The sequence below is a fragment of the Antennarius striatus genome, chromosome 11 (assembly GCF_040054535.1).
Source record: "Antennarius striatus isolate MH-2024 chromosome 11, ASM4005453v1, whole genome shotgun sequence".
In the NCBI taxonomy this organism is placed as follows: domain Eukaryota; kingdom Metazoa; phylum Chordata; class Actinopteri; order Lophiiformes; family Antennariidae; genus Antennarius; species Antennarius striatus.
The window spans coordinates 19,778,154-19,790,937 of record NC_090786.1 but is presented as its reverse complement, the minus strand read 5'-3'; the positions used below and the strand labels follow the sequence as shown (position 1 = coordinate 19,790,937).

General features: G+C 43.5%; 1 protein-coding gene across 1 annotated transcript in view; it reads left to right on the top strand.

Moving 5' to 3' along the window:
- The window catches only part of ptk7b (protein tyrosine kinase 7b), a 70,045-nt gene that overhangs the window by 35,639 nt on the left and 21,622 nt on the right, over positions 1-12,784 (top strand). The window contains exon 2 of the mRNA XM_068328098.1: positions 8,761-9,057. Coding sequence (XP_068184199.1) covers positions 8,761-9,057 — 297 coding nt within the window. The remainder of the gene's footprint in view (positions 1-8,760; positions 9,058-12,784) is intronic.

Below are 12,784 nucleotides of genomic sequence, written 5' to 3'. Positions count from 1 at the left end.
ACTGTTGCTTAATCTTCCATATTTGGCTCATAATTCTGGAAATATATTAGAGTGTAACCCCAGATGTTTGACTTGACTGTTCCTTTATATTTAGTTTTAAACTAAATCCTCTCTTAATTCCAACTCTTGCCCTTCGCAGGGTAGTTATAGCACTTACTTGTATAAACAGTTTGTGTTAGACTTTCATGCTGGCGGTGTGTATAACCTTTGTTGTGGATATATAGACATATTTAAAAGAAACCAATTCATACCAACATGACACTTTATTCTCTGCAGCAGTTTTCTTCTGAAGTGGTGTCATTTACAGATTAGCGCCCAATTTTCCAGAAGCGAAGACACAGGGACTGCCCAGCCTTCTTTACCTGTAGAAAAACTAAGCCATCTTAATCTAATAATTGCTCTCATATTCACTCTGTCTGGTGAGAGTGCAGCTGCAGGGGACGGCTTTGGCGGCAGATCGCTGTGCACCATGGGTAATAACACCCATGCACCTCTTTCATAGCTGGGATGATGTCTGTGGACACGGCGCTGTTTGTTCTTCATCGCTGTTCGGCCGCTCCAGACAAACTTCATAACCTCTGGTCTGTGTTTATGTCCTCCCTCTGGTTCCCTTTGTTTTTCCTCCCTCCCTGCCGGCTCAGGTTCAGTCCTCAGCATGGCTTACTCCTGAGATGCATTAGGCCGCCTGTGTTTCAACAGCCCAACTTTTATGAGTGGGTGTTGAAAATTGGCGAGAGCCGGCCGTGCTCAGATGTCTCTATTTTCGATACAGCTTGACTTTCTGAAGACTGGCGCCGATGGACAGATGAGCGCGAGGCGACGAGGGATGCAACTCAAAAAATCTTGTGTGAAAGGCCTCTTCATGGGGTCATAAAGCTAACATCACACACACACACACACACACACACACACACACACACACACACCACGACATACCATTTAAACATCACAGAATAATGTGAAATAGCATATTATGGTGGAACATGATGTTCTGCAGTGAAATCAATAAAGCCAGTGTGTTTACCTAGCTACAACTATGAGCTGTAACAATGAGTCCTTCTAGGGGTATAATGGAGATTCATCCTGGTGTTCCTCAGGAGCTGAAGCAGTCCCAGTCTGCTCCAGTTCCTCTGGTGTGTCTAATAATGAAGGGTGGCGTTGGCCCATTACGGCTCAATAGTTGTAGAACCACTTCCCCTGTGCTTATTAAGAGATTTATGGTTAATACCTGCCCGCGTCCCTCCTCGCCCTCTCAATGTTTTTATTATTTTTCCTGTCATGGAAACCATGTGGAACACTTCTTCCTGCCAGAGACAGACGTGTTCTGGCAAGCGGCGTCTCAACAGGGCAAGAGCGTTTCCTAATGGCGGAGGAAAGGTGGCATCCGTCTGTCACAATGCCATGTGAGCATTCTTTTGGTGAAAGTGAATTTGTTTCATCAGAAGTGATGCAACCCGTGTCATGTCTCTGATGTCGGAAGTGGTTGCTTTGAGTTGCCTCAATGGTAATCAGTGTAGAATCCCCATTAGACGAGCTTCTGCTGTCTGAGGGAGGAGGGAATTAAACAATGGTTCACCTGGAGACGTCGTTTGGCGGTTGCTATGCCAATGCTGCCTAATAAGTATGCGTTGGTGGGTGTCAGAAGAGGGATGGAAGGAAAGCGGCATAACCTGATAGTCATCTCGGTGAGGTTTGTTATAATGAGACGCCTGCAGAGCGGGACCCCCCCTTTGCAGTGCAATTACCTGCTACAATAAGAGCAGCGATTGAATTAAGGAAACGGGTGTTCATGGCCATGTTAGCGGTAAAAAAAAAAGGCAGCACGGCGCTTCGGCTTTGAACACGGCTTCAATTAGAATCAGAAGAATGAACAGAGATGTGCTGATATGTGCCTCACAGAACGAAATGCTGCCTGGGGTCAGTTTTTGATGTAATGGAAGGAGACAGCAGGGACTCGTTCTTTTGTATTGTTTGATCCATTTCAGCTGGAGGAGCCTCGTGAACAGAGGAGGCTGATTATTGTTTATCTGTTCGCACCTGAAAGCTGCTTTTTATTGGGTTCCGTTTGAGTTAATACAATCCTGAAAGGAGACCCTGAATACCAAACGCCAGTTTTCCATTTTTACATCACTGTAAATTCAATATTTAGCAGTTTGGGGTTGTTGTAGATAAATGAAACCAACCAGTGATGTGATCAGCCTGTAATAAATGATAGTTAGTGCAGCCCTGACTACCAGGGGTCCATGCAGAGGTTGGTTTGTGGTGAACACGGCCGTCAGTGCTCCAGCGTTTGGACAGAGATGTTCACACCTGGTCCCACTCCGTCCTGCTCAGTGTCTCTGCGTCGGCATGAATGAGGGACGCCGACCTCTTTGTTCGGGCGGCGTTTCGGCTTCATGCACTGATGAGTCCTCTGTGATTCACATCGGAGGACACAAACTATGGCTGACACACAGCCTTGTTAAAAATACTGACCAAGAGATCACTGAAGCATGAAAAATGCACTTCAGCAAAATGAACTCCATCTGACATCAGTGTCGGAATTGTCTTCGACTGTCCGGCTCGGTTCAGCAAAGATTTGACGTGACGTTATAGGAATGGTTTTGCTGGAATAATGCACATGTCTCAGTTTCACATTTATGTCTCTATCTGGGGTTTCATCTGCAGTTTGATTTGGCTTTAAAAACGCAGATGGTTGCTTTGTAACAGATGGATATGAGCCTCGCCCTAAATGCCAACCTGACACTCGTCAAACGCTATCCCTTCTGAGATTTTATCAAGATATGACAAGCTGTCCTGTAAGGTGTGTGTACGACTCTTATATGGTTATATCAGGCTGCTACTATGGTTACTTTATTAGTATAACAAAGGTCTCCTTCAGACTTTACATCCGTGCCTTCTTAATATTCAGTTAAATATGTTCCTGTATTTAATATCGACACCAGTAGGACACAGACTAAGACAGAGCTACAGACCTGTGCTTTTTGGATCATCTAACGCCTAAAGCTCTCAATGGATCAGTCGTGATTCATCCTTTTAAGTAAAAGCTAAAGCGAGATGAATGTTTTGCCAGACTGTTGGATCTAGGAATTCAGATTTGATAAGATTTTCGAGGAGAATCAGGATTTAGATCATATTTTGAGATCCAGGACATTTTGTCGTAGCCATGGCGACAGTGTGTATTCTCTCTAGAGACATTTGTTCCCTATTTTCCTCCTGAACTAATCCACGTAGGGAAAGAACATATCGACTCATGTAGAACAGGCGCAATTTTTTGAAGGTCACAATTAATGGAGCCTTCATGTGAACTGTGATGCTAGCAAGTGTTGTTAGCGTCATTAACTAGTCTGTCATCCATGAGCAGAGCTTCTCTTTGCATGTTGATTAAGAAATGAATCAGTTCCTGGAAGTTCCTGCAAACTTTAGTTTATGGTGGTTCACCGGGTCATGACCTCTGGAAACAGTCTTTTCTTTGAGATGCTTTGTCTAACACTATGAACACAACAAGTGGTTTCACTCCCGAGGCAGACGTCTACAAATAACTTCAGCAAAGCTTGGAGCCTTCCATCAAAACATTATTGATAGACAGATATGGTTCAGGTATGTATGCATGTTTGTGTTTTCCCTTCTGATGCATCTGATGTCCACGTCTGCACATTCTTTGTGCGTCAAAAAAATTGAAAACATGTTTTTCCGTTCTGCACTCATTTTGTAGACCCTCAGCTGAGTCATCAATTAAAAATGTTTCGTTCTACTTCCAAATCACTCGGAGCCCTCCTGCAGCTCTCATGTGGAATCTGGTGTTAATAATTGATCTCCTCTGTTCCTGTCTGTGCCGTTTCCTCTTGTCGGTGTGCAGATTGAGCAAAACGTAGATCTGTTGTCTGCCCTCACGCTAAATTCTTACTTTAGCCTCACAGATGTTGGAGCTGCCTTTGTTTGGTCTTTGTTTGATTAGTTGGAGGAAAGGAAACGAAATTTGCTTCCAATTGATGTAATGGGATGAGTTGAGGACTCTGTCTATTGAACGTCACGGCAGTTTGATGAGACATTTCTGGACATTTTTTCATCTAATAGCTCCAATCCCCGTCTCACGCTCCATCACGCCGCTGTCGTGTCAGTGTGAAACATGTCAGAGCAGCTGTCTCGTTTTGACGCCATCCGCTGAGAGGTCATAAAAACCACACGGGCTATTTGGGCCGTGATGGGCGTGGCCAAGACCGAGTATTTGTGGGAGCTGCTGATAGCTTCAGCATGTATGGGTCGCGTCCCTGTCACCTCTTGTCACTCTCTACCCGTCAGCGGTTGCAGAGATAACACTGGTGTGTGTGACGACCTGCTGCAGACACACAGTCCTGATCACAGGATAATCGCAGATAAAATAACCACATCTTTGATGCCACAGGTTGTCCAATGGGACGTCTACATTTTTAGAAATATTTGTTGGTCTTTTCAGATGTAGCATCTCACATTTAGCTTGTGTGTAGCTCCTATGAACATCATCATTCGGGTTATCTGGATATTAATTCTTTGTTAATGTCCATTTAAATGTAGACACACATGTGCTCTTTGACCCTAGATGTGCTTCTTGCCCTCCTGCTGTGCCGATGATGATCCATAGTAGTTTGTCTTGAAATATAACTCAAGTGGGCCACCTCTGGCAGCTCCTGCAGACACAGTTGGGCTGATGAGACCATTATTGTGGGTTCTGGCTGTCAGGCCGACTTACGGGCGACGTGCACCTGACAGCCCTGACAGCCGAGCCGAGCTTAATGGGGTCGGCTGTGCAGCGAGCTGAAGAGGAGGATCTCGTCTGCAGACGTTTTCCCCTCTCAGCGGTTTCCCCCTCCGTCTCCAGCCTGCTTCTGGTTTCCTCCAGCTCCGTTCCACCTACCTGGATTACGACCCAGAGAACGTCCAAACTCTGTCAAAGCAACAACTATGAATATTTCATGTCGATTGCTGCTCATCCGCGTGCATTAGCATATCCCTTGAAAACTTTTCTCGTAAAGTGCGTCATATTGATTGGTGTCAGAGGGACGGTTATTTTTGTTTGTGGTTTTCTTTTTTTTTGTTCTGTGAAAAGAGGCTGACAGAAGAGATGCTTCCCTGAGATTTGATCTATTGAGACATCAAATTCCTTTCCTGTAATTATGCTGATTTTGAATCAATATTAAAACCAAAAGTAAATTTATTAATTCCCCAGTTTATGAACCGTTTATCAAAGAGGCATACTGAACTGGTTCCAGCAGCTTTTCTCTGCTGTAATACATTTTACCATTAACGTGTTTGGGTTGGTTGTTGGTTGTTAAAAAATTAATTTTAATATTTTCTGACATACTCCTAAGAGTATTTTTTACCCTTAAATCAAGCTCTTATTCTAAAACTCCAGGTCCATCAAACGTTCCCTGATCATAAAATAATTTTCCAGTTAAGCATCTCGTCCTTCTTTACTGCATTCATCAGAGAACATTCCAATAGAGTGGTCTCCAGTCTGTTTGTTCCTTCTTTATCAAGAACTCTACCTTTATGCACTCTCTCTTTGAAGGGGGACTGGTTTTGTAGGTGGGTAGCATTAGCTTATCTCAAAGGTCACTCTGTACATAGCTAAGCTAAGCATTCTTTTTATCCTTGTGTAACTGACTCTGTTTACACACTGTCTTTGTTAAGAGCAGAAAAATTTTGTTTTGCATTTTTGAAGAAAGATCTACAGTAAGGCGACCACATTTTGGAGATGCAGTGAGTGCACCAGAGCGGTAGTTGGCAGTGTACACTCTCAAAATGCGACACAATAGGATCGTAGAAGTGATGCAGCAAACCTGCACGCCTGAGGTGTGGTAGTGAACTCGACTGTCACTCTAGAATCAGTTTTGAAGTTTGTTTTTTCAGCTTTCAATAATGCAGCTGTAAACCAAAGGTAACCGCTGTGTTAACACCCCCTCCAAGAGTGAGGAAACCAAAGAGCATCGATTTGGTTGGACGGACAATCTAATGAGTATTTGTGTGTCTTTGTGTACTTCATGAGTGTGTGAGCGGCGGATCTGCTTTGTGTTTGAGATGTAGGTCACAGAGCTTTCCTTGTTTGAACAGTGCGGTACACTTGGCAGATTTCCTCAGGTGTGATAGACAACACCTCGCTCTACCCTCGCTCTCTCACTGTCATGTCTGTCATCCTGTGGTATGTGAAAACACTTCTTTTGTATGTGGCGTCCCTGCTGGGGCTTTTTTTTTCTTTTCAAAAGGCATTCGCTATGTAAACACACAGCCTCACACTTGGGTTCAACACACGTCTGCCTTGAAGCCTCCGATGGCGTGGCGTCGCTGTGCAGCGCAGACGCAGCGTGGTCGGAGGAGTCGCAGTACCTTCTCTGGGCGCGGATGCAGCAGGCCCGTCTCTGAACGCTAGCTCAGAGACTGTTTGAAGTGGATGTTGGGGATGACTGCTGGTGTTTCCAACACATCTGCTGTCTTTTATCTCGGATTCACACAGATGGAACAAATTTATGGCCTCTAGGAGAGATCGCTCTCATATGCAGAAGAGAAGTTGGAACTAACCTTTGTGCTATAAATCAAGTGAAGCAATCGTCCCAGAGCGTGTTTTAGAGGATGGAGGGATTATTTATGAATGAGGGCAAAATGTTTCTCTTGAACAGATTGATTCTCTGTTTTATGAAGTCAAAAATAGTGAAATCTGTCCATCAAAAAGCCTGGAAGAACTTCTTAGGGTTACAGTATTTAACACACTATAAGACGCATTGGACTATAAGGCACACCATCAATGAATGGCCTATTGTAAAACTGTTTTCATATATAAGGCACACTGGATTATAAGGTGCACTGTTGGTTTTTGAGAAAATTAAAGGCTTTTAGGTGCACCTAAATTACTGAACTTGGTCCAAAGACCTTCACAAACCTCATTACTGTGTATACGTTTGTTTGTTTTTGTCAGCAGGATAATCTTTAAAGGGTAAATAGGTGATCAGATTTGTAATCTTATCTGGAATGTGTTGCATTTATTTATTTATTAAGAATCCTACAAACTCTCAGCATGGTGTGGTAAATATGTTTCCCTTCATCAAGCCAAGCCCATCAAGGGCATAGTAGGATGAGTCATGGTGACACCATAGTACATTTGTAAATTCTCTTGTTGAAGAAAAGAGAAAAAGCCTTACAGAACTGTGTATGAACCCAACTGTGTAACATTGATTATGACTTCATAAAAATCCCATCATCCCCTCTGATCTTTGCATGTTTAGGGTTGTGCCTTGAAGTGATTTATGTTGTTATTGAGACGTTTCAGCGAGATGCACTGAAAGAAATGTTGTGTTTGTGTGTCATCGTACGGGGGCTGTAGTCTTCATCGATGGTTTTACACATTTCATCACTGAAGCTCCTGCATGTGGAGGAAGAAGGAGGCGTTCAGCCGGCGGTTTGTCTTTAACACAGATTCAGTGAGGGTTTGTCAGTGTGGGAGGTGTTTAAAGTTAACAGATATCTCTTTCCTTCACAGTGTGTTCTTCTATAACACAGCACTAGTGATCTTTTTTTATTCTTTCTGGTTGTCTGCTTCTGATTTGCTCCCATCTTTATAATTTCGGATGAAGGGGAATTTCAGGCTGCCTTGTTTGTTCTAGCCTAACCCGTCCTCGGTCGGCCTGTCTAGCTGTCATGTTTGATCATCCATCCTGCCTCCCTGCGTCTTTATTGGCTGGGCTGTGTCGGCTCCAGCCACCTGCAGCCCAGATAGAGGTGAGTCTGATGAAGGGATGGGGAGGCAGGAGGAATGAGATCAACAGCCTCCTTGATTTGAAATTAATGAAAGATCCCCTTTTGACTTGGCGTCCGTCCTGCGGTCGACTGTGCAGACCGCCGCGCCCACACACACACACTCACACACACACTGACCCAGGTGTGGATCCATCCAGCTGTGGGCCCGTCCTGGTGAATAATTGTAATAAAGACACAACAGCACAGTGAATCAGCGTATCAGGACGTCCTGACGACTCACAAACGACTCCGTCATCGAGTGCAGTTGGATGTTCCTGCTGCACTGGAAAGGTTTATGAGGAAAAACTTTGTATTCTCAATCCAGCAGTCAAGAAATGTGACAAAACAGATTTGTAAACTAGAGTTGATTCTCACTCTGTTTTTATAGTTTTTATCGTTCAGCCCTGATTGTTTCATGACTGCTGGTAAAAATGGGAAAAGATAAGGGAGGGTTTTCATGTCCTCTCCTCTTTGAAGTTCCAGTGATTTATTTTTCCATGTGATGGGAGCTCTTTGCTCGCGGCCGTATCGTGTCATCGTGACATCGCACTATTCGTCCCGTTGGGGTGAAGTCACACTCTTGTCATTTTCTCTGCTGAGTTGTGAGTAAATAGAGCAGAAAAAAATGCCTCTCACACAAAGACTTACACAGCGTCATGAGGGGAAATAAAATATTTAAGTGTGCGTGCAACAAATCGTGTCTTGTCTGAGTGTCGTGTCCCTAGTGAACTGATTGCACATGACTGTGAGGCGCGTCGCGGCTTCGCCGAAGGTGGAAAGTTCCTTCTCCATGTTGTGTCGGATAATTTTACGATGAAATAATTCACAGCAGCCCAGTATTGTCTAAACATCACATTCCTGCACAGGGCTAAGTGGTCGCCGTGGCGTACACTTAATGAACGGAAAAAGCAATAAAATATTCACAGCAGCCCCATTCTAATCCTCTGTAATTCACTTCCCGTCCTCTTCCTCTCCCTTTCTCTCTGATTCCAGTTCTGTCCATCCAGGCCGCTGCCATCTACTTCACCAAGGAGCCCAAGTCCCAGGATGCCTTGCACGGCCGCAGCGCCATGCTGCGCTGCGAGGTCAGCGACCCGGTCGACATCGACTACAGCTGGCTCCACGACGGCCAGATCTTAGAGAACGATGAAAGGCGTTTCCAGGAGGGCAGCAACCTGAAGTTCACCGCCGTGGATCGGCAGCTGGACGCGGGGAACTTTGAGTGCGTGGCGACGAAGAAGGTCACGGGAGAGGTGCTGCACTCCACCAACGCCTCCTTCAATATCAAGTGTGAGTGTTTGATTTCAGGCCGTTCTCACCATCCGTCCCGGACAAAGTGAAAATCGCCAGCTTACAGGGTTTCATCATGTCAACGGGTCGTGCATCTAGTTTCTGATTCAGAAACGCAAAACAAAAGTCAGGGTGTAAGATGACAGGTAGTGTGAGCCGGAGGAATGTTTCCAGAGTGTTGCCTTGTTCTTTGTAGCTCCCTCTCCTCTACCGACGTAACCGGAGACGTGTGCCACCAAGCAAAGTGTTCCTCTCTGCTCGGATCTTTTTTCTGTTTCTTTTCCTTTCTGCAGTCAAAAGACTTTTGTCTGGAAATTACTAAGCAGTGAAATTTACTTTCAAGCTATATAATTATATAGGTTTAGCTTAATGCAGCCTTACTTTTTCATGTCGGGCCGTTCCCATGTCATTTCCTAAGCTTCACTGCTCCATTAATGATAAAGACACACTGCTATCTTATTTTTGTCGTTTGAAGCCAAAACCAAACCTGAACCTTTTTTTTTAAAGTTGAAGGAAGCCTTGGATATTCTGCACAGGCCCGCCTGGGATAAATGCCAACCTTGTCCACGAATTGTGGAAAGACCCCTCAGGTACTAGTTGTTACTGAAACGCCTTTGTGTCTGACAAAACTGATGGAAGCAGAAAACAAAAAAGCAACGTTAGAAACGCCTCCATCTGGAATATATTGTCCTCTCTAGCTGCATTCAGGCCCGGAGGTTTTTCATTGTGGTGATTTCAAATTGTTCAAAGCTTGATTACGAGAGCAGATGAGAATGCAAACCTCCATGTGAGACAGACCGAAGGGGGACAGATGGAGGCAGAGAGCAGAGCCTTCATCTCTGCTCCATGATGTGTCTCCACAGTGGATATTTGTGGTTTGCGATGCTTAGCGCCATCGCTAAACGATTAAAAGTTTTAGCCGGAGAGACCAAAGCAGCACATCAGTTTTCCAAACCATGTCTGATGTGAAGGGAACGGCTTTTATGTGTCACAATCAAGCGTGATGTAGTGTGTCAATAAAGCTCAGCGCGCGTACTCCCACGAACTAGAGAAAACAAGTCAGACATGAAGTGCCAGTTTTTAAGAGCTGCCGTCACGACTCCAAGAATAAACCGTATTATCTGCCAGGTAATAAATATTCCCTCACTTTGGAAGAAAGAGACATATTTTTATTGGAAGTAAGGGGTTGTAATAATTTAGAAAAGCCTTTTTTTCCCCTTGCAGAATTCTTTCAAAGAAATGAAACATGTATTTGCTGCATATAAAATAGTACTGTACTAATATATTTTTTGTGTTGCATTCAGACATCTAAAGAAAGAGATTTAAAACATGGATGTCTAAATATAAAATAGAGCTGGACTTATTAGTTCTATGTCCTCAGATCACACAAGCATCTGTTTGTCTTTTTAGAGGAATGTTTGTGATAAGCAGGCAGATCGAGGCGGATCGACTATTAGCTGAAGTCACTGACTTTTATTGACTAACAGCTTTACCTTTTTCCTTTTACTGTCCAAATGCTGGTACATGAGTTCTACGTGCAGCTGTCAGCTGTTTGAAGCTCAACACGGTTTACGCTACCTGCCTAGCTCCCAACAGATGGATGAAGATGATGCTGACTGGTTGGTGCACAAAACAAGGTGTCAGCATTTAGTTTAGTGGAGACCAAAGCATCCCAACGCTGCACTCCATCTGCTTGGTGTATGAAGCAACTGTCTGCCGACACGCGTGGCTTACCTATATATGAGGGGCTTTTTAAAGGCTGATGTCATGTTACAATTGTAACCAGACAGAGTTGATAGCTGATTAATCTGCTGATTTCATCACAGTCCACCCTTAAAAACATAAAAACGAACCAACACAGTCAGGAATTTAGCATTTGACTTAATGCTACATTGAATAACCGTTGAATTGACCGAGTGTAAGTCAGAATAATAAACCCTAAATAAATCATTCAGTCATCCATTTTCCGACCCGTTTTTCCAATCTCGCGGGTCGCGGGGTTGCTGGAGCCAATCCCATCAGACCTACAGGTATGTATGAAGCGGTATTACGCTCTGGAATCTGGGCCAGATTATTGGAGAACCACACAGAAAACAAACAACCACTCAAGCACACGCTCACACCTACGGACAATTTGGAACCCACCAATCCACCTGAAGTGGTTTCCTACCAACTCTAAGATAAACAAGGCAATCAGAGACTGCAACATCCTGCAACACCCCTGAATTCAAAATTTTACCCTGACTTGCTTTCATAAGTCAGAGTCATTTCATAAAAGACCCATGATCCAACATGTAACTGGTGCATTCTATTGGTCATGAGGTTTCAGAAATGTTTACCTAAAAGGTATAAAAGTGAAAATTTAAAAATTTCAAGGTTGTGATCTGATTTTTATCCCCTTGCCTCCCTGAATACAACTATATCTATGGCCCGAGATAGAAAATATCTCAGGCCATAGATCAAAGCACTAGGTTTGATCTATGGTCTTACTCACACTGGCCTTCTCCCTCGTCTTTCTAGCTTATCCGGTTCCTGAGTGTACAAAAGTTGAAATTTGACCTTGACCTGGTTTTCTCGGGGTCAAGGTCATCATCTCATTTTCATCCCCTTTGCTGCCCGAGTAATGTGCTTTTTGTTTCATCTTTCTATCTGCAACGGTTATCGAAGACATCGAACACACGAACACTGACCGTTTCAATACATCACCTCTTCATGGGATGTAATCAGCTGAACTCATTAAATCAGCTTTTTATTAAACATATTAAAATCTATGTAGGAGGGATTTTAATTTTTATTTTACTGCTGTAAATCTGTTTAAAGTGGGAATGCTGTGCATCCATGATGTCAGCCATGTTTGTTTATCATGTGGAAAACTATTAATCATCCAGATTGTTACCCTCTAGTGTGATTTCATTAGGGGATAATGCATCAGTGGAGGCCAAGAACCTAAAAACGACTGAGTAAATACATTTTATTGTCTAACCAGTGTTTCTGAACAGAATAACAGATTTGTGTGATCTTCTCTCATCCATAGGTACATACAGTATTTACATTCATTGATGCTTTTTCTTCCCCTGAGAGGCGATGAGGCATCCATATACTGTATAATCCTATGAGATATGATCCTATGAGGCAGCGCATACAGCAGATATTAATGAGTGTAGGGTTCTCAGTGCTGCACTACTGGAAATTTAGAAACTGAGAGATTTATAGTAGTTTTATTCAGAATACAGCAGAGTGAGTAGACTTGTCAGGCGTGGCTTCAGATAAGACCTCACATAATGCTGGACATATCACAACACATACATCATGCAGTGTTATCATTAGCGTGCGTCCTTGTGTCTTTGGCGCTCAGACGAACGATCATCAGACAACGTGCGCCGCTGAGATGCAAGCTTTAAATATTTAAAATAAAAAAAATAATGCTCCATTTTTCTGTGATATGATTTTAGGAAAACATTCACTTACATTCAACAAGAAAATTCACAATTTATCAATTTCTCCACTTAAATTTCGAACCCGGAAATCGCCAGTATGTTTTGATCTTCTCATCACCAGACTTATCTGCGTGATTAGGTCTTATTAAAAACGACCAAATGGCAACACGACGTCTGCTTGTTTTACACAATGCACTGAGAGAGCTAGCAGGTAGTCTTACATTATCACCATGCCTCCAAAAAAGATGCAAAAGTTGGAGAAAAAACACTGCTTGGTGCAGTGTCCACAG